The 22,651-nt window shown below is 49.3% G+C and overlaps 1 protein-coding gene across 2 annotated transcripts in view; it reads left to right on the forward strand.

Moving 5' to 3' along the window:
- The window catches only part of LOC119169959 (glutaredoxin domain-containing cysteine-rich protein CG31559), a 200,586-nt gene that overhangs the window by 63,748 nt on the left and 114,187 nt on the right, over positions 1-22,651 (forward strand). For both annotated transcript variants that reach the window (XM_075881744.1, XM_075881742.1), the window contains exon 2: positions 3,674-4,548. In XM_075881744.1, coding sequence (XP_075737859.1) covers positions 4,081-4,548 — 468 coding nt within the window. In that variant the 5' untranslated portion in view covers positions 3,674-4,080. The remainder of the gene's footprint in view (positions 1-3,673; positions 4,549-22,651) is intronic.

Here is a 22,651-nt window from a genome sequence, read left to right on the forward strand (position 1 = left end):
GGCATAAAGCATTTTCGCCTCCATTGAAAATGCGACCGCCGCAGCCGGGATTCGATCACGCGACCTGCGGGTCAGCAGCCCAATACCTTAGCCACTAGACAACCGCGGTGGAGCTAACTTGCAACGCTTGGCCCAAAGCAATAGAAATTCACAGCATATCCACGGAGTGAACGATGGTGAGTGGAACGAAGCGTCCATCTATATCCATCCGTCCGTCGGTCCATCTGCCTGCCTGCCTGCCTGCCTGCCTGCCTGCCTGCCTGCCTGCCTGCCTGTCTGTCTGTCTGTCTGTCTGTCTGTCTGTCTGTCTGTCTGTCTGTCTGTCTGTCTGTCTGTCTGTCTGTCTGTCTGTCTGTCTGTCTGTCTCATAGAGTTTCTCGAAATTAATTAGAGGCCACTCTGGCACTGCGATCGTTCAGCGACCATGGGAATGATGGGTAGTACACACATTTGCCTAGTCTTCGTACTTGCGGACGGCGAATCGTACTTGCGTCTTCGTTTATTGCTGGTTACGGTTTCGTTTTAAAGAAAAGAACAAACCCTTTTGAACTTCGCGACCTGATTTGAAAAAATAAGTAGAAAAAATATGGTGGTGAAGCGCAATCGCTGAACATTTGCTGCTTTTTTGTTTTGTGAGAAAAAGCTTTAAGCCACATGAACGCACACGGAGCCAAAGGCAGGCCAGAAGTACGAAGATTAGACAAATGTGTGTACTACCGATCATTCCCATGCTTTTTGAAGCGCCGTGCGTTGCAGCTCCCATAGACACTAGCGCCAGAGTTCCCTCTAGTAAGTATTGTAGGAAACTCTATGGTCTGTCTGTCTGTCTGTCTGTCTGTCTGTCTGTCTGTCTGTCTGTCCTGTCCTGTCCTGTCCTGTCCTGTCCTGTCTGTCTGTCTGTCTGTCTGTCTGTCTGTCTGTCTGTCTGTCCTGTCCTGTCCTGTCCTGTCCTGTCTGTCTGTCTGTCCTGTCCTGTCCTGTCCTGCCTGCCTGCCTGCCTGTCTGCCTGCCTGTCTGTCTGTCTGTCTGTCTGTCTGTCTGTCTGTCTGTCTGTCTGTCTGTCTGTCTGTCTGTCTGTCTGTCTGTCTGTCTGTCTGTCTGTCTGTCTGTCTGTCTGTCTGTCCGCTCATACCACAGTAGAGGACGCATCGGACGGACGTTTCACCCCACCCATCATCATTTACTCCTTGGATATGCTGTGAGTTTCTCAAAAGAGCGCCATCTATTCTCTTTAATCGTCAACTATACGGAAACCGCTAACGCCATCTAGTGATATTACTCTCAAGGACACATAAACACAGCGCCATCTAGTGAGCAATTCTTAAAACTAACTAGATGTGGCTACAGCATACTACGAGGGAATGACCCACCACACCCTAAGGAGCTTGCCCCCCCCCCCCCCCCAAATAATCCATATAAGCCATTACTCACTTATGAATTTGCATGACATCGACTGCCACAATGAGTGGGATCTGGGGCATTCACTGAGTAAACGTCATTGCGGCACGATAAACTCGCAACACAGCGAGGGGCGCAGTGTTGTGGAGCAGCGAGACGTTGCTGGCGCTCCCAGCTTGGGCCTCGGCGAACTTTTATGCAGCTCTCAATAAGCACGCGCCAAAGCTGTCAAAAGGGCTGTCATAACCTGCACCGAGGAAGAGAAAGTGAAGATAGCCTGGACGGACCCGGAGTTAATCAGCGGGTCATCGTCTCATCGTCTCTGCAACGTGCATTACTCTTCTTTCTGAAGTATGTGGGCGGATATGCTCTGACACCCATGCCCTTCGCTAAGTGCACGCCCACGTAAGCGGACTGCGTCAGCAGCAGCCCGCGTTGCGCATTGGCAGCGAGATCGTCATTAATCATCGCAATACACACACCACCGAGTGGTGTTCCGTGGGTGGCCCGGCATCGTAACGTCCGGGCCACCCCGCGCGAGAGTGGTCTATAGACCTTTGCGCATTATTCGTTTATTTGCGAGGCAGCAACGAAGATCATAAGCACCCGGTCTACACCAGTGCTGCTATCAGTGTAATATAATACTCTCGATGGTATAAGCTATGCTTAAATGCAGCGAGTAAGCTTCATTAGTTGTAACTTTCGTGGGGCGGAGATCGCTGAGAGGGATACTTTGTTATATGCTATAAATATGTGAAAAATGTCAAACAAAGGAAACGTTGTAGGTCGTTGTGGTCGAACTTAAACAAAGAGGGTCATGAATGTATCGGGAGTTAACGGCGTGCATACGGAAACAGGCGTGGCTCTTGGGTGAATACCTTAGTCATGTGTGTACGTTGTTGACTGTTCGTGCGTGATTCTTTCAGTCTCCATCACCATCCTTCAGATCATTTTTAAAAGAATACCACCAAAATGACACGCCTCTCGTGAAACTATAATTTTTTTCCAGAGGAAGCGCGGGGAAACGCTGAACTAATAATAGCAATAATTTCCGTTCTCATGATGACTGCCTTCACGTAACCCCTTCTTTTACGAACAATCATACAGTGAAATAATGTTAGCTTATAAATCGTACAAGCATACTTTTTGTCAGTGGCTTCATGCCGTCTTGATGGCTTAAATGTCAGAATATAACAGCCTGGGTTTGTTGGCACTACATTACTAAAGAAAAATAGAAGAAAATTGCAGATCCCGCGTATTTTGGGAATCGATGTTATGCGAAGCACGCGGAGGGAAGGTGACCATGTTGTAATTTTTTGAGCGACACGTCATGAAATTACGCTAAATATATCTATAAATGTTGCACCGAGAGACATATGTTGAAGAGTTGCAGATGTTAATATAACAAGTTGTTTGCACGTGTGTAACGATGCCAAGAGGAATATGAGTATTAGCAACACCAGAAACGATAAGCTTTTATGAAGCGCTGGTGCTCGCGAGGACGATATCCCTGGACACTGCTACATAAATCTACTTCAGCGCATGACACCTAACTACTATTGACGTTAACCCAACGTGACGGCTATATCATATGAGTACATGTGTAACGTTTATAAAGTTGGGTAGCCAAAACTTAAGGAGAAAATGTGGCAATACATTGGCTGACGAGTTACTCAGAAACAACATTTGTTTCTTTCTACGAGACGCTGATGTGCTCGGTTTCCTGGTGTATTATCGGTCATTTATCTTAGCACTTCTATCGCGTTATTGTATAAGGTCACTGCGTATTTTATCGTTTTTTTTTTCGGTGCACATGTGTGTGATGTATGTACATAAGCTAGGCGTTCGTCTCATTACACAAACAGTTATTTGTACTGCTTTCGTTTGTCTCTTTCCTCTTTCTTAGTATTTTTATGCAGTCATTTTTCTTCATGATGAATCGCCACTAGGCCTACGGTCATTTTCTTCCATGATTTGCTCACATTCGCTCTACAAGAATCTCAAACCTGGCGCCGAGGAAAAGAAGGAGCGCCATCTTTCGACGTCAATTAAAACCCTGCTGCTCGAGATGCCTTTTCTTGCTTTGCGCGCGCACCTCGAAAGATCGCCGTTCCGTCGCTCCTTCCTCATCTTCTCCCTCCATTTTTCTCTCCTTCTCTTCCTTCTCACACCAACCTGTTTCTCTCGGCACCATGTGAGACAGAGGGTTTGTTAGCATGTCTAACGCCCGGTTTCTTAAGCGTGTTATTTTTTTTTCTTCATTTCTCTCTCGCAGGTGGGGGCCGAGTGAGGAGTATCCGTACTCTCCCATCCTGCCGGCACGACCGGCCCCACGAGCGAAGACGGCGGAGCAGCTCTCTCAGACTAGCCTCATTCAGCGATGGCCTCGGTAGCCTAAGCGCAACGTCTCAACGCGCAACGGCCGCATTGCGCTCAGTGTGTGTGTGCCACTCGCTCAGCCTTGTTCGAAACGTGTTTCCTATCGCCGGGGCACTTAATTGCCGATCGAATTCTCGCGGCTCGGCAACCTGCACCGTATCTGGACTACCCCCTCCTCCCGATAAGCTCCTGCTGGGATGGACTACCCGGTCGCCTAGCCGCGGCTCTGGTTCTTTCTTCTCGGTGTTTGGTGGCATCTTCGACTGTGCTCGATTGTGTTTCAGGATCTCGTTGCGTTCGAACATGCAACACGGCGGGCCCGTTATGGCTGCGCCGGCATCTCCCGTGTCCGTGATGGTGAACGGCTCTCCGGTTGCCCTGAAGACGACGACGGCCGATCTGAGTGTCAGCCCGACGAGTCCCGTGCCCCACGTGGTTCGCGTGTCCGTGGTCCCGGCGGCGGTGTCGCCCCAGTCTCCCGCGACCGCTGCGACGACGGCGGAATCCGACGAGCGCAGCAGCAGCGGCGCGTCTAGCGGCACGGGCAGCGACGACGAGGCGCCCTACGACAGCGACTCCGGCGCCGAGATGAAGTTCCACCTGCGCGAACTCGAGGATACCCCGTCGTATTCGCCCGACGGCAGCGGCGTCAGCTGCGGACGTCCGCTGGACGTCGAGAAGGCCATCCTGTCCCGCCAGGGCACTGTTCGCGGAGTGCGCAACTTGGTCAGGGCCTCCATCAAGTGCATCGCCGACTGCCAAGAGGGCAAGGTGAGCAGCGGGCGAATCTTCTTTTGCGCACATGCGCCGGTCTTTAGGTCACACATATGCTAACGTGGAAAGATCTCGTACTTCACTGTGTTCGCGTCCGTCCGGCTGTGAAGCTATAGACGCCACCGGAACAAGCGCTGCGGTGAACTTGGTGCCGTGCCTGCTTGGCGGCCGACGGTGTAACCAGGCAGTTAACGAATGGTAGGGGGAGATGGTTGCTTTCCGCCGGCTCGTTAACCTGTTTTCGATGCTCGTATAGGTAACAACCAGATTTCGGGGCCAGTTTCCACGCACCCTCTCCCGTGACTATGCTACTGTTGGAATGCATGACTGCTGAAAAAGAACAGCGATCGTGTCTGTTAACATTGCGCACTATGGGAAATGGAGGAATAAGCTGAAGCAAGCACCAATTTGTATGAAAGGTAGGAAATGGGTATGATCGCCCCTGTATCGGAAAACAAATAATAGTTTTTGTTTCCGGGCATTTTGTTTCATTGCCCTACTGGAGATATTCAAAACTCACCAAGTTTCACGTATGCTTGTTTTAGCAACGCATTAATTTCGGGTACTCTGTCGAACGTCGTGTGGTCGCTTTACAAATCGGCACAATGTTCATTGTCTTTTCCTTTTTCCCGCAATGTTGCTCGTGCATCAATTGACTCATATCATTCAGGTAACTATGTCACTTGCGTTGAGTCTCGCATTATGTCCATTTATATCGCGTTGCATGCAAGGAGAGACGTGCACGTCAGTGTGGAAAAGCTTCATTGTCGCTTGCTTTCTCGGTTGTCCGCGCCCCGTGATGTCCACGACACGCATGGCGAATTAGCGTGCGTACACAATTCTGCCTTGCCACGAACAAAGACGGTGTCGTTTGTCGCTGGGAACAGAAGGCTACTCGTGTGACCAACGCTGTTGGAACACAATGCCTTACTCTCTTGTTTGTGTTTTTTTACATTCGTACCTCATTATTCCGCTTTACGTGTGAACCGTTTTTTCTGTGTTTTTCACCTGTTTCACATATTCTTGATCAGGTTTATTTGAGTATATTTCACGCATTTGACGTCTTGTTTATGTCTGCTTTACGTCTGTTTAACAACTTCTTTACGTCTATTCCACATTTTCTTCTCCAAGTCTGAGTCACATCTTTCTCATGCCTGCGGTATGCCTGTTTCACAACTTCTTTATGTATATTTCACAAGTTCTGCAGATCCGTATTGCGTCTTCTTCATATCTGTGTTACGCCTGTTACACATATTCTTTATCGGACCTGTATATGTCAATCATTATTCGCATCTGTTTCCCAATCTCGTTCTTGTTCACCGTCTGCAGTTGAAAGATCGGCCTATAACTTATTTGATTACTGTAGAATTGAGCGTATGTGACATCGTCTTCTTTACACGTGCATTGCGCCTGTTTCACAACTTCTTCGTGGCTGTGTCACATCTTCGTCTTCAGCTCGGTATCACACCATCACATTCACGTCCGCTTCGCGTCTATTTCACATCTTCTTCAAGTCTGTATTGCATCTTATCTTTCACTTGTTTTTCACGTTCTCGCGAGCATCACGTCTCACAACGAGCGATGGCGTTGACTGCATATGACACCTTGTCACACGCGAAGCGCGTAAGATCTCGTGAACAATCGTGAATGCAGCCGCATACCTATCACATACCTCTGTAGACAAACTATACGCGCGCTGGCGTCTTCTTTCGTCTCGCCGTGGGCATTCAATCCAGGCCGGGACCATGTGATGAATACGTGATGAATCGCGCGTTCAGTGCCTGACCGCTGGGTAACACAATGGAAGGGCAGACGTGTCGTCTGATTCGCGTGTTCTGCCGCTCGCGCTCCCGTCTCGACTTCGTCGTCTTCGTGTAGGCAGGCGCTATCGTACAAATGAATGCAGAGCTGGAGCGAAAGTGACGGCCATATCCAATGTGATTACGGTCTCGCATGAGAAAACGACGGTGCAGGCAGAGGATCTGCCGTGATCGAAAGGGACTAACCGACACATAAAAAGTGAAAGGGTGACTCGGGAAAGAAAATGCTGTTTAGCTAGCGTCAGTACAAAGAGTCACATAGCGCATCAATGTGCGGTCTTTGCCCACAGCGCTGCGCTGTGAACAAGAGCTTGGTTGCTGTATCGAATTTCTGATGACTCATCATCCTTTGCTGCTCACACATTGGTAATTACGCAAAGAGGAAGCAAACATTAAAGTTTATTCTGAAGAGTGACGTGGGTACCACGGTATGACGAGCATATCTACAGGTGATGCGCAATATCTTGGTCACTGAGAGTGATAATGATGATGATGATGATGATCCTTATAATACTGGCGCACAACCAAAAAGGAGGATCGGCCAAGAACCGTGCGGCAGGATCGAGAGGAAGTTAAATGATTTGAGTTTTTCTTAGTTTGTTGAACAGTTGAGAGGCCACTGGATGTTCTTTCAAGAGAGAAATTCACGACAGTGACTGCACTCGATACTTGAAGCAGTTGCTTTTTAGTGTAAATAACGTTCTGAAAATATTATTGCACAATTTCAAGTAAGAAAAGGCAAATTAAACAAATTTGTTTTCACTTTATAATCATTTATTAGGCACACTTTTGGAGTTGTGTATAATTCCATGCACCAACCGTAATTTCCTCTCTGAATGATTAAACACTGTGCTGAGGAAACGTCTATAACACTGCGGCCAGATTTCAGTACGAATTGGTGTAGCTTTCGCAAAGCTTTGTGGCGAAACTCTGTGGCTTCCAGTGTCGAAACCAAACCCGTACATTGGGAGGCTTGCGCAGTCGCGTACCATTGTGTTCTGCCCAGCAGTCTGCCGGGGAATCTGCAAAAACGCAAGAGAAGCTCCGAAAGTGGCCGCGACGGGGTAAAGGTGAATGTCGAATGGAAAGCCTATGGATGTCGGCAATAGACTCTGCTGCAGGTTTCGTTACCTGTACATGAATCGCTCAAGAGGCTGTACTATGTATACGGGTCCCAGCGGTGGCTGCAAGGGCCCGTAGATGCTGTCCTCGAAGAGTTTCATTGACTTGTCGTGAATCGAACCTTCGACCTCGTTCTCGGCAGTGAAATATTTGCAGAACGCGATCTATCGTGGGCAGACGGCGTATATTACGTTGTTGCCATGCAGACTGATTGTGGCTTGTTAAGCTCCTTACAAGCCCGTATTGGAATGCATGCGTGACCTTTCTTCTAAACGTCCATTTTTGCTGCTAGAAAGAAAGAAAGAAAGAAAGAAAGAAAGAAAGAAAGAAAGAAAGAAAGAAAGAAAGAAAGAAAGAAAGAAAGAAAGAAAGAAAGAAAGAAAGCGGGTATGCAAAAGAGACACGAAGGAATGTTCACAAGAAAGATGGCCGCATTGTTATGACCAATTCTTCTCAGCAGATAAGCACGTCTTCATTTATTTCTTTCTGACGCAGTTTCTTGTTATTCAGCAACACTGCAAAAAACGTGCTTTTGTCGATTTCCTCTGCACTGCCTTGAACCGCTTACGCAGTGAAGGAAACGAATTCTTCCCACGTTCATTAAACGGGGTTACTGAACGCGTTCCATCGTCTGCCTGTAGAGTGTAAACAAAGAAAGATGCCCGTCGCTTGAACTCTCTCCCTTTTGTGCGAGCGTTGGCATATATCGCAACGCTTCGATTGACAGATGATTGATTGATATGTGGGGTTCAACGTCCCGTAACCGTCATATGATAATGAGAGACGCCGTAGTGGAGGGCTTCAGAAATTTCGACCCCCTGGAGTTCTTTAACATGCGCCCAAATCTTGAGCCCACGGGCCTACAGCATTCCCGCCTCCATCGAAAATGCAGCCGCCGCAGCCGGGATTCGATCCTGCGACCTGCTTTGTTTGGCAATGGCCTCTTCGAGAAGGAGACACGTACACAGAAAGTGAACGTGACGAGTGGTGACTTCCGTCAATTCGTGCGCCGACACGCGCACCAAAGGCCGCAAATAACGATCGAACTCTCTAATCTCAGTTCGAAGCCTCTTTAGGTGAGGGAATGCTTTCGAAACGGTGGTTTCCTGACTGCATAACTTACTTATTATATTTATTTTCTTATCGGGTACCTGCATCACCATTAGCAGGCATTACAGCAGGGTGGTATATGTACCAGAAGTGAACAGTCGTTCATATTCAGCACACAAAGCATGGTAAAGGTCTTTATTACGTTGTATCTCTACAATATCTGATAAAAGAGCGTTCCACTTGATCATGGTTCTACAAGAAAGTGAACAGCGAAAAATACGTTACGTTTGAAAGCAAATTCATGAACTTTCTCAAGGCACGGTCCTTCCTACGTGAAATATAAGAAATATATTTGTGTCTCGAGAGTGATCATTAGCATTTTGAGCCAAATATTTCTGGGTAGTTGATGCGCGAATGGCATTAAACAATTTTACGGCCATTGCGTAAGCATCTGATATGAACAGGCGAGAGCTACCACACTCGAACGCAACAATAACAATAACAACAACAATGACAAACTGAATAATTTGGCTATGTTTATGCGCTTGTCGGTTAGAAGGGCCGGAGCAGGGGCTAGTTGGTTGGGCATAGTTGAAACTCGTATGGGAAGGGCTGCTTTAACGCGAAGAAATACGCACAAAAACACACGTAGTACAAGACATGAACGTTGTGGACTAAATACGTGTGTTTTTTCGCGCCTTTCTTCGTGTTTTAACAGTGCGTCGCAAGCGTCAACTGGATTGGTCGGTATTATTTTCGACACCAAACGTACGTTCAGAAATTGGGTAACCCGCGTGAGTAAGGCTCAAGTTTTTCGCTTCGTTCATTTTTTTTTAGACTTCCCTTTTTGTGTACTCGTTTTTTTCTTCGTCAAATGAAATGAAAAAAAAAACATTAGCCCTCATTGTGAATTAATAAAGTCTCTCAGCTATTTCGATTACAGATACATCGACAATGGTCTCCTACATGCCATGCGGCGAAGTAAGTTAATCCTCGAAAGCTTTCGATCGCATGGTTTTTGAATGTTTTTTTTTTTAATGTGTCGATACCAAACCCACACATTAGTGTGCATCGGAAAGCGCATACTTTGACTCACGTCGAGGTACGCTTTTATCATCCACGTACAAATGCCCTCATTCTCGAATAGGGGGCGCTGATTTACGACAGACCCTCATGCGTGCTCCCCAGTATACAATCCCGAGCACGTATTTTGTGTCTGCCTAGCATACGCACGTGAACGACAAACACTGATTTTTTTCTACTGAACTATATCGCAGTAGGTCATTAACTGATGATACCGTGGTGGGCCCTTGGCCAGACACCAACAGTGCAAGTGTGGTCATAAGAGTGGTTATAACCTTTTTTGGAAGCAACTGGACTATATGCACGGCTATAAAATTTTACTTACTCACCTCTCTATCTCATCATCGTCATCCATTAGTCTTTTTTCTCCCCTTTCCCCTCCCCCAGTGTAGAGTAGCAGGCTAGAGCAAGCTATCGCTCAGGCCGACCTCTCTGCCTTTCTGTAACTAAACCTATCTCTCTCTCTCTCTCAGTATACAATCCAACCTTATATAGAAGGCGTCGAGAACTGAAAGCAAACACCGTTCCTTCCGCGTACGTGGCTGGTATGTCCGTGGCTCGCCCGAAGGCGTCGCAGAGAGATATGCCCCCTTTCCCCATTCTTCATATTCTCTTAGGCCTAACTATGCAGCGTTCACCGGCAGGCGTATTATCCGTCTTACTCACCAGAGAGCGCTCGCTCCGCGCACACCGCGACAATAAAACGGTGAGGTGTACACACACAGCGTTGCGAGGACATGTTGTGTGTGCGCTTGCTCACCCTTTTATGTGTACATACTTTCGATATAACAATGGACGACGATTCACTCGTTCGCTGTTTTCTTGCGACGGACGTCATGCTCAATTCAACGACCCACTTCGACTTCCACTTTTCTTTCTGCGTCACACGGTGTCGATTGTTATTCTTCGGCCGTTTCTCTTCGGCGGCATGCGGCGAGGTTGGGCCTTTGGCATCGAGAAATGAAACAAGCGTCCCCACGGTCGCTCGCTCGGAGCAAGGACGTTGTCGCCGGGAGTTTTTAACTGATCGGCATTTATTCTGGAAGGAAGCCTGTCCGTGCGTTGTTGTATTTCGCACCCCTCACTAATCGCGTGGCGGCCGAGCCGCTTAGATTTTCTCGAATTCCTAGCGGAGACGCGAGGCTCGGCTGGCATGCTGCCCGAGGCAAGGACGTGCAAGCGCGCCGATCTTTTTTTTTTTTTTCTGATTTACGCGTCGTGCGTATCGGTCGCCCTTATAACACGCGATTGCAGCGAGTCTGTATTCGGGCATATAGGGGAGGACAGCCAGTGCCTGTGCCGTTGTTATATAGGAAGGAGACGCGGTGCCGGGAGGTACTTTGTCCCGGAGTCTCACGCAACTAATCCACCAATCAGCATCCGTACGTCTGTCCCAGCAGTTCCTCTCTTTCAGGGTGAGGTGAGAGGGAAGATTTGTTTTGCGCAGACGTTCATACCCTGGCAAGGGGGCCATCGCTTGGCGCCAGGAGTCAAACACACGCGGCCCGCCTCCCGGCGTACAAGCCAGAAAGACCCAACGTTGGGGCTACCCTTCGACATGGTAACTTCGGTCACGACACACAAAGCGGACGTATCCCGGCAAAGGGGCTATCGAAACGCGCAGGGTGCCCTACAGTCATGGCCCGTCTCCTGACCACTATATTCAGCTATACTCTTCGGCGCGGTGACTTCATTCACCGCGTAGGTGGGCAGACTATAGGTGAGCACCCAACCCTTGGTTCCCACGGGCCAGTGGTTGTTTGTTGTACAGATGGCCACAAAGTCAGTGTAGAGCTGGACAACGCGAGCGCGTGGAGAAACCGCCATCTACGCCGTCTAGTGGTGAGTGACAAGCTGTCGAGAGAATAGCACTGGCCGCGCAGTCACCAAAGTCACGGCCGCTGGATGAAAAAGCATCCACCGGCCGTGCCAGAGTTGACCTTTTGGTCGAAGACGGCTCGCCACTAGATGGTGCACGCGACAGTTTCGCCACGCGCTCGTGAGGTGCATATTATTTAGTGACCGACTGTACATACTTCATCTGTGAGCGGATGCCACTGCATTATTTTTGTGGCGACAATGGGCAATCAAAATGCTCTGTGCACCATAAGGTACGGCAAGTCGGTATTTCAGTACTGTATCAGCCGTGTATCGTGAATCTGTTTCAAATTTCCCTCTCCCCCACTATCTATCTATCTATCTATCTATCTATCTATCTATCTATCTATCTATCTATCTATCTATCTATCTATCTATCTATCTATCTATCTATCTATCTATCTATCTATCTATCTATCTATCTATCTATCTATCTATCTATATTTTTTTCTTTTTTTCTTCAAAACGACGATATCTCAAAAGTCTGCGAGTACCGCATTTCCATCACCAAAGAAATCTATATATAGGAGAGACAGTACGGATTTCTATTATCCTCAGCGCTAAGCGTTCTTCCATTTTTCTGCTTCGCTGAAGCGACATTCACGCAGCGGCATCAATCGTAGCTTTCGTCCACAGAAATACACGGAGGGAGGATTCGTTCTAACGTTTCTCTTTCACGTTTCGTGCGCCCGCTGAGTGCTTGCGAGACAATTATATTTTAAATGTCGGCGCCTTAACCGTGCACTGCGCCGCCCAAAGGCACCGACACGAACCCCTTGCACCCCGTCATTATATTTCGTTTGTTTACACTACGCCCGCCAGTGTGTGCAAGGACTTCCTCGTGCAAGACCACGTGGCGTGGCGTGGCGTCTGTGCGCACCTACTCCACACGCCGGGGATGAGTACATCACCGCCATCGTTCGGGGCTGCTCTCGTCTTTCTTCCTTGTCAGGGGCGCCGCAGGTCCATCCGTTCACTTGCGGATGCCACTCGTCCGCACACAACGCTCCCCAAACAAAGTTCGCCGATAATCGTCTTGGACATAGTTGATTGCGCGTGCGTCCGAAGAGAAGCACTCAAGGGAAAGCGGTGCTCAGAAGCCAAACGGGTGCGTAGCTCCTCTTTGAAACAGCAAGAACAACAACAGCCAATCAGATGTCTTCCGCTAAACCATCGATATTCATATGATGCGTTTTATGTGTCACATGTATATAGGTTGTCGGTTGTTACATGAAAAGTAGTAGTAGTAGTAGTAGTAGTAGTAGTAGTAGTAGTAGTAGTAGTAGTAGTAGTAGTAGTAGTATTGATGATTGATTGATTTGTCGGGTTTAACGTCCCAAAACCACCATTTGATTATGAGAGACGCCGTAGTGGAGGGCTCCGGAAATTTAGACCACCTGGGGTTCTTTAACGTGCACCCAAGTCTGAGCACACGGGCCTACAACATTTCCGCCTCCATCGGAAATGCAGCCGCCACAGCCGGGATTTGATCCCGCGACCTGCGGGTCAGCAGCCGAGTACCTTAACCACTAGACCACCGTGGTGGGGCAGTAGTAGTAGTAGTAGTAGTAGTAGCAGCAGCAGTAGTAGTAGTAGTAGTAGTAGTAGTAGTAGTAGTAGTAGTAGTAGTAGTAGTAGTAGTAGTAGTAGTAGGCGTCATGCAGAGCACGTGACCAGAGAGGGAGAGGAGTGAATGAAAAAAAAAAATAAGATGAAATGGTGATGTTGATGACGCTCTCTAGCTTTCGGTGATGCTCAACCACATACATTCGCGCGCCCACGGCATCCTTTCCGGCGCGATTTTCACGGTGCAGAATTGGCTTAGTTTTTTGTTATTTTTTTTTCGTGACGCGAATTATGTCTAAATGAAAGCACACGAGTGTTTCAGCCCTGCTGGATGCATGGCGAATTCAAGGTGTAATTAGAGGCAGTGCCAACGCATATTCCTTGCATTTGCTGCTGATTTACCAGTATTCCCCGAAATGTCCATCTCGGTTTCGTTGCCTTCTTCGCCTAGTGCAACTTCCTGTGCGCAAGTTTTGCGAGGGCTGTTTTTTCCGCTTTCGCCGATGGAGGGACGTCGCGTGCGGAAACGCGCGGAAACATTATCGCTCGTTCCGCTAATGTTACCGAACGTGCATCGCTCGAAGGTCGGCGATCGAGCACGCGAATCTATTATTTGTTTTGCTTCCGGCATGTCTAACCGTGAGCCCATGCTGCAGCTTTGTTTAATGGCTGGTGTATTAGGGCACCGAAGTTTGGCGGATATTATCGATGTAATGAGCGATTAATGTCCTCTCCATTACCGACCGGGAGTGGCTACATAGGACGCGCTCCGCGTTGTTAAAACGGGCATATGCATGTGTCCGTAATCTGTGCTATTGCACTTAGCTACCGCATGAAGGCGAAATCTGTTGACCCTGAAACAATTATTTTGCCTTTTCTATTGTCTCGACGTGAAGATCGAATCAGCTGTAAATAGTTCTGTTCGGTGTCAGTTGGGAGCGTTTGTGTCGAGTATAGGCAACCACGAAACGTGCCTCGCTTGGTGGTGCGTCAATAATGGTTAAACGTGTCTGCCTTTTCTTTTTTTGTCCGTCCCTCGCTCTCCTTGTTCTGATTTAGGCGCGCATTTGGAATGAAAACGCGTTTGATAAATTCTTTCCGAATACTTACAGTGCGATGCTGGTAACACGACATAAATTCATTTCACATTTCTGCGCGCGAAAGTTTTTTTTTTTTTTGCTTTACTTGATCGTCTTCGTATACTACAAAGGGGTGAAAAAAAGAAAAATATAGTAGAACGCTCCAGGAAAGCATATGAGAGGAAAGACAGACATGGAGACACGCATTTATTGGTCAATCGCTATTCCTTTCTTGGTCGGACAGATTTCGGCTCTATCGCTGCTTGTTCGTCACAGACTGACTATTCAGGGTTCGTCGTCTCTGCCGCTTTCTCTCTTTGAAACGAAGTGCGATGTATTTACTACCTGTTCCCTGTACTTGTCATGTCATGAGTCTAGATGTACTTACTGTCCCTCCATTGAAACGGCGCGAGCGTGCATACAAGACAACGACGAATCTTGCACTCATATGAAAAAAAAGTGTGGGGGAGATGGAGGGTAAAATGCCCGGAAATGATGTTCTCCGACGAACACATGCGTTTTCACCATCGACATATCTTACATAAACCCGAAAGGTAATGTCGTGTAGGGAAATTGAGCTGTGAGCTTATAGTCAAAATCACCAACAAAAGACCCGCAACAACTAAAGGATGGGAGCACAGACGACCATACTTACACGCGAGTTCTATGATTTACCCTTTTTTTTCTTTTCTGGCTATTCTGTCTGCAGTACAGACACGAGTCTTAAGCGCAAGGTCACAATGAGCGACGTGTAGGGTAAACCTGGAGCGTTGAATAGAGCTTCGACTTGCGCTACGCCCACGTCTCTTTTCACGTCGTGGAGAGCGTGCGGCACCGCGAGCACATGCACCGCCCTCTTCCGTCTGACATCGCAGTCTCCTTCCCCGTCCATCGCGCGATCTCGGAGTCGTTTGCGGAACATTTTGTTCGTGACCGGCGGATCACACCGAGCGCGCCGCAAGTGTCGTCATATCACAATGGCCGACATTGCGGTGGCGGCCGCAAAGTGATGTTCGAACTGCGTGCGGGCGAAGCCTGTGACTCCGTGCGTTCGGGCGCGCGGTGGTTTCATATCGACATTGTTGTCGACTCTCGCGCTGTCTCCGTTCCGATGACCCGCGGTATTGACCCTCCAGAGGTCCGTCCAGCCGCGCGCTGAGCAGCGTGGCGTTCGTTGTTCGGCTGTCAACGCTGACTAGCAGGACTCCATCCCTCGTCACACGCTATTTTACTTTCTTTCCTTGTCGTATTCACTAACACAGATCCGTCGTTGCTTACGGTGTATCATTCGCCCGGCTGCGCTCATTCGAACTGCGTCGCTCGTCCGATTGCCCCCGTATATGCGCTATTCGAAACGAATCGCTCTCTCCTCCTAGATGGCGCGTTCGATTGGCCCCGTTGTCGGTCGGCCTCGCTGTGCCCGCGATTCGCGTCGATGTGCGTCGTATCGGCAGGAGTCTGTTGGAAGCTTTATCTGCCGCGATAGTTGTGCTTCAACCGTGAAGTGCTGTGTTTGCAACGATGTGCATGCACACACACTGCGGAAACGCGCGTCGTTATTGCACCGCCAACACAGTTGCCCGCGATCGACGGTCCACTCCCGACAGGTTTTGAAATCAGTTGTATTCAACTGTGGATGTATGTTTTGTTCGCACGAGAGATCGGTGGCATAAACCGTTTGAGCGCGTTAACACAAGTGCCATAGAAGTAATGGCGACCGCGACCCACCGAAAGTGCTATTTGCGTTACATCAACTTTGGGCAGCAAGCATGCAAGACTTGGTGATAATATTGCGCGTACTGCCGTAATAAACCTGGAATTATTGCGATGTCTCTCAGCTTTATTTGTACTGACATCTCATGCAATTGGTAAAACTAATTGCTGGATGTATTAGAACACGAAACTGGACCCTGCAATGCAGGGCTTAGCTATAGATGGCGCACACACGCCACAGCACAAGGACGCAGCACACAACAATAAATAATATGCATGTAATGCGGGAACACCGTTATTCACACTTCGTTGAACTTGGTTGATTGCATTCGACATGTAACAGCAACACCGGTGTTATGAGAGGAAGGAGTACATTGCTCTAAGATAATTTTGTAACGTGCTCTGAAATCTACAGGTACAAGAGCTTTTACAAGCTGCTAGTGCCGTCGCCATGGCTAGATATTTAAGTCGTGGCCTATTGCGGGGTGGCATCAAAATACAGCCACCGAGCCCTTATTTGTACAAACTGAGGATTTGAAAGCAGCACGTATACATAAGGTATCCCCGTTTGCATGTAAAGTATATCGCCTTATGTACTTTTTACATTACAAGCTTCGCTTCTTATTTCACTGACGCGTCATAATCTACAGTTCACACAGAAGCTGCAGATTCATCCCCTACCCCCCATCACTTTCAAGTTGAATTCGCTCCTGAATCCGTTGCTGCTGTTTTTGTTACGATTGTGTAACATTACACTCTGTCATGAATGATTCAACAATTCGGGAAAGAGAATCACGTGCGCCAGAGTCCCAAGTCTTGTTGCGGCACATACGGGTCGGACTAACACTCTCGATCCAGGGTGTGCCGCACACCGGCGTTACGGATTCCTATAAGCGCTCACGACACATTCGTTGCCGGGACCATGCCGCCCTTCGCGGTTATCTGCCTCCGGCATCTCACTCTGCGCAATGCCACCCCTGGCTGCCGTATCCGTACGGAACGCGTGGTTACACGCCTGCAAATCGTGTCTCTTGTTCGGGCAGGAAACAAAAGACCCTCTGGATGCAGTCTCTTCTGCGTTGCAGCACTCCCGCCCGCTTGCTATACGAGAGAACGGCCCGGAGAGGAGCACCTCGTTGTCTCTTTGCAGCGCTCGCGCAACTCGGAGCAACCTTCATCATCGACAGCCTAACACCCGAGGCACGACGATTCCTCTTTCGAAAACCACTTATCGACCGAGACCCCCCTGGAACGTCGAAGTCGCTTTTGTTCTTCGGAAGTTTTTGCGGCGGCTTTCTTCATTGTCTTTTTATGCTCGCAGGAATGAAGCCGAAACGGTGGCACGTAGCCATAGCTGAGAAGGAGCCCGATATCGACAAAATCGGGAGCGTGGACATCACGAAGCGAGAAACCCAGCCTTTCTGGTGCAAACGATCAACAACAACAACAACAACAAAAAAAAACTTCGTGCCAGGGCAATCGTATGTTTCGAGGAATGGCAAGCTAAACGAGCCGCTTATGCTGTAAGCGCAAGCTGTAGCGGTGATGTGTTCGATTGACGTGAAAATCGTGTCACCGTGACATAAAATCATTGAGAGTGGGTTAACGACCTTCAGAAAATGGCTTATAGAAGTGAATTAGAGAGAGAGAGAGAGAGAGAGAGAGAGAGAGAGAGAGAGAGAGAGAGAGAGAGAGAGAGAGAGAGAAGATATAGGAAAAAACAGGGAGGTTAACCAGGCGCACGCCCGTTTTTCTACATCCTGGTCTGGGGGTAGGGAATAGGTGGCGAGGCAGAGAAGTAAATGAAACAAGGACCTCTTCAATAACAGTGGCAGCGATATGAACCACATGATTTTCTTTTCAACCACCGGGCAAACGTGCAGCGGATAAAGTTTCCCAGTGCAAATGGTCGCATCAGCTGCAACTGCTTGTTCTCTTTACTCTTGCATCGCAGCGAGTGCGCCGTGCGTCGCATCTTTACACAACCCGTAAAGAACGGCGATGTATACCTGTACACCTCCTTGAGATGCCGGCGGTACAGAACAAGCGGGCACACATGACCAGCGGAGGCCATGGCCTTTGGTTCGTACACCTTAGAAACACCGAGGCTTCTTCGCGATGAGAGCGGCTCCGCGCGCAGCGGTCACGTTTTAGGGTCGAGCTTTAGGTATACAGCCAGGGGTGCCGCAGGTAGCGCGGCAGAACAACGCTCGACTCACGCACGTTATTCGAATGCCGTCGTTCGTCGACCGAACCACCGTTTTCTTTTTCTCTCTTCCCGGGCCGAATGTGGACCACAGCGCTGGCAGCCAAGTTATACCAGCGAGCTGGAGAAAGCTGCCGCTGGCCCTCGGGCCCTTCCAGCTCGTCTCCGCTATCCTCGGCGTTGCTGCGAGCAAACGTGCCTTCTATTCGCGTTCCCGCTCTCTGGGGGCAGGACCACGGCGTGCTTGGCGCAGTCACGACTACACTGCCCCTCTCGAAACACGCCGTGTACGAACGTGGTTGCTTCAGCTCAGGGAAGGAATATACGACTGCTGTTCGGCCAGAACGTGTAGAAAGGGCTTTCGCGGATGGGGAAAAGCAAAAAAAAAAGAAAACGGGGGGGGGGGAGTTGGGGGGAGTCTAGTAAAGACGTGCGACGAAAGTAGACAATGATCTCTCTTTACGACGAAGGTGGGAAAAGAAGAAATAAAGATAGGAACGAACCAGAACCACATTCTTTTATGTCGGTGTTTCATGTAAACTAGCTAATGTGCTGTGTACGTCAGTGGCTGGAGTTACTCCCCTTACCGAGCCCCCCCCCCCCTCCCTTCCAGACAAGAGGCGTTAAATAAAACTTCGTGCTTCGAAAAATGGACACGCCGTATTCTCAGTCAAGTCATCAGTGAAAGGAGGTGGCTGGAACTAGCAGAGTCGTGCTGAGTGTGTCCCGGATTTCAGTTCTCCTTTTTTTCTTTTTTCTTTTTAGTGTGTGCGCGTTTCTTCTCAAGTCGTCGGCATCGGGCGTCGCTCTAGAAGTCTTCTCGTCCGTTCTAAACTTGGGAACAGGTGCCACTGTGTAACTGCTCGCTCCTAATGGATGTGTCTTCGCGGCTCACTCGGTTATAGAACCTATGCCTGCTTCAAAGTGTCATTTTCGAGGATAGGCTGAGAAAAAAAAGGAGGTACTTACTCTGGATACTTGGAGCCGATGGTGTAGTGTAGTTTGAAATGCCGGCGAACGTGCTAAGCCTGTTGTAAGAACGAGCGTGATATGTCTAAGGAAACGGTACGGTTTGTCGGGAATATCCTCATGCACGAATAAGACGTCCACGGGCCACTGAATTATATACATCACAAAAAAATAATAACAGGATAGATAACACAAGGGAAGTGTTGCGGTAGCGTGCGTACGAAATTGTTTTCAGTCATTCCACCTCGTAGCGTTGGACGACAGTGTGACATCTTCTCCTTATACTGCGTAGCAATATATAGTATGGTGACGATACGTTTGTGGCCGAAGGAACGTATAGAGATGAAGAAACAAGTCAGTCTCCTAAAGCTACATGCGAACTAATTTGAAGCGTATACCAGCATGGCCGGGACGACAAAGAGTTAGGTGGAGCGATGAAATGAGGAAATTCATAGCCGTGAAATAAGGACTCAGCTCACGCAGCGTAGATAGGGTGGAAGATTATTAGGAGAGGCCTTCGTCCTAGCAATGCACATAAGACAGTTCATTATGATAATTATGGCGATGAGGGGGACATGAAAGAGAGCAGCAGATATCTAATTACGAATCTTTACAATTTCGTTTTGTCAAGGGTGGCGCCAGGATTTATTTACCGAGGGGGAGGGGGTGGCACTCTCGACTAGCGAGTGACTTCAGGGAGGGCGGTAACTTATGCTGTGTTTTAGATACATTTTTTCTCGGTTCTCAGGGAGGATGAAAATGCGGGGAGTTGGGGGGGGGGGGGGGGGGTAGCTGCGTCATTGCCGCCGCGCCACCAGCTGGCGCAGGGGCCTTGCACTTTGTGCTAATTCTGTCAGGCGTTGAGCGTTCGTATACCCTGCAAACTAAGCGCTGTTCTTGGCCAATTGCATCGCAGCACTGTATACTGCGAGCGCAAAATACGTAAATTATCGATGTCGCATTACGCGAGAGGGTACATGGGCTGCTTACGCTCGTGAGCTCGACCCGTAGGGGCCACACACGAGCACAAAGTGCAGTCACGGGAAAGATTTCCAAACGTTCTCTCGAGGGTGCCGCATCCGACCGCATGGAGGAGGCCGCATTGCAACGCCATGCGGCATTTCAAAGCGGGCTGCTGCACTGCAGGGTGTTACGCCTAGGATTACGGCACGGACCGCTTCCCGCATGCAAGAGAAACCTTCACACTGCTGCTGATAACGCAACGAGCAAACGCAGACACGTAGTTGTTCATTCGCTACGCCGCCTGCAGCGCGTAGAACAGAACGGCGTAATAATGGCGCGCGTGATTCGCGACGGTCGCGGTACGGAGGAAAGCGGCGTCGGCGTCTCAGAACTATCCCCGAAATACGCTGACCCCGTGGTACGTATACTACAGTGTGCAAGCGTTCCTCCTACTCCTCTACCCCCCTCTCTCTCTTATTGCGGTGTTCCCTAGTGCCTCGAAGTAGGCATCCACAGAACCGAATCGCCGTGCTCGGCACATGCGCGTCAAGATGGCCAGATAATGACAGTGTTCACGTCCCCGACCATGGCCACTCGCCTGCGCATAAGCACGAACAGTACACGTAGCCTACGTGACCGATCATGTACGCTCCCAATAATCACACGCAGCACACGCTGCCGTATGCGCTGCTACAGTGTCGACTTTGTGTGCTGCGGTACGTCCGCGGCTAGATTTCCTGCCGCGCGTGCGCCGCGCCCCCTGCAAGCCGTCTCGCGATCCTTTCTTAAAGGCGCCGCTCCGGACTTCCCGCGGATTCGTGTATACCATTTCTCCGCCAAGCAGCCAAACCTATGCATGGCAGACGTCTTTTCCTTTCTCTCTCAGTCTCTCTCTCTCCAGATTCTGACGTCATCATCTAGTTTCTCTCCTCTGTATGCACGTGCTATCGGTTCACTTTTTTCTTCCAGTCTGTTCATCATCCGTCCCTTATCTCGCCACTCCCGTGTAGTTTCCCTTCTGTCGAGGTTCTCGCATACCGATGACGGGAACGAGTGGCCAATCTGAACCGAGCTGCGCGCCTCTCAGCACCGGTGTGCGACTGTTCTCCGCTCTTCTCCTGCATTCTTCTTGCTGGAATTTTGTTGAATACGTTTTTTTTTCTATCGGGCTTATATCGCGTGAAACCAAATCCGACCTTGCCGGCGCATACAGAAACGCGCGCACTTACAAGTGCCTCTCCGACTTAACAGCCCGGAGAAAAAGGCCGTGGCGTTAATAATTGTGACTGCGCTGGCGCGAGGTACTCGACGATACGTGAGAAGATTCTCAAGGCGCGGAGCGTCGGAGCGAATTTCACTTTGTCTCCGCGGAATCTTCTTCCCTTTTTTTAAGTTTATTTCTTCTCGCCTGTTTCCAGTCACCCATGTGTCGCGCGTGCGCTTGAATGCACAATGTGCTGGGTGTGGCGTGGAGTGTATAAGGACGGCGAGGCCCCACCACCGCCGCACTGATGCAACTGAGAGCCATTTATACGCGCTTGCACTTCGTCGCGTAAGACCAGTCCGTTTTCATCTAATGGCCGGGTCGTTGCCCCTCGCCGACAGCCGGTGTCATTGTCTCCAAAGATCGAGTCCCTGTCAACGGTCACCATTGTGGAGAATGCCGCGAGACAGAAATAAGGCCAGCGACTCTAAACAAAAGGACGTGCTCATGACGCGTGGGAGAAGGCGAGCTCCTCTCTATTCACCGTTTGTGGCTCCATTGAAAATCTCCTACGCTCGAATTCAAGCGACGTTAGCGACGACGCTTTGCACTTCGTTCGTCTGCCCGAATTGTGACACGGGTGATAGGTGGCGCTTTTGACCCTTAACGCGTCGCGCATTGAGTGACTCTATTCACGCGACGCCTGTGGTATACGCTGAAAACGAGGCTATGTGGGACACCGATGTGTATTCGCATCGCTGTTTGCATAGGCGCCCACACGGTGGGCTCGAGAAAGTGCTTCTGCACGCGCAGATGTGCAAGATTCGGCGATTCACTCTCGATAATTCGGGTTGCTCAGGCGCGCTTAAGCATTGAAGCATCTTAGTCGAAGACGACTTTCAAGTACATAGGGTGAGTGAAGACCTGCCTACATACAATGTGTTTAAAGGGGGAAAACAAATCATAGTGCTTGTTCTGAATCTATAGTTATCTCTCCTCTGAATCTTCCGAGTTCTTCGTTCTTAAACTGCTCAAATGGATGCTATGAAAGAAACACGTGCCCTGTAGCAGTGAATCATGGTCGAGCAGCATGTATACGAATATTGAACTGCGCCATCTGCTCAACATTTATTCGTAGCTAAATGTTCCTAATTCATGGAAGTGCTCTCGGGCAAGGAACGCAAGGTACAGCCACGGCCACATCTGTGTAGAGCATGCGAGCAGCCGGTTTTTGCCCTACCGCGCGAAAGCACAGGCACTTTCGGGCTCTGAAAAGGTGTATCGGGAGTACGCACTGCCTAATTGTCAGGCTGACCGCGTCAGAACCCAATGCTGCCTCAAGGTTTTAGTGCAGCAGAGCGAAAACCGACAGCTCGGGTGCTCTACACAGACGTGGCCGTGGCTGTACATTCAACACCTCGGAGGTTTAGTCAAGAATTCCCAAGAA

Source organism: Rhipicephalus microplus, chromosome 2 (assembly GCF_043290135.1).
Source record: "Rhipicephalus microplus isolate Deutch F79 chromosome 2, USDA_Rmic, whole genome shotgun sequence".
In the NCBI taxonomy this organism is placed as follows: domain Eukaryota; kingdom Metazoa; phylum Arthropoda; class Arachnida; order Ixodida; family Ixodidae; genus Rhipicephalus; species Rhipicephalus microplus.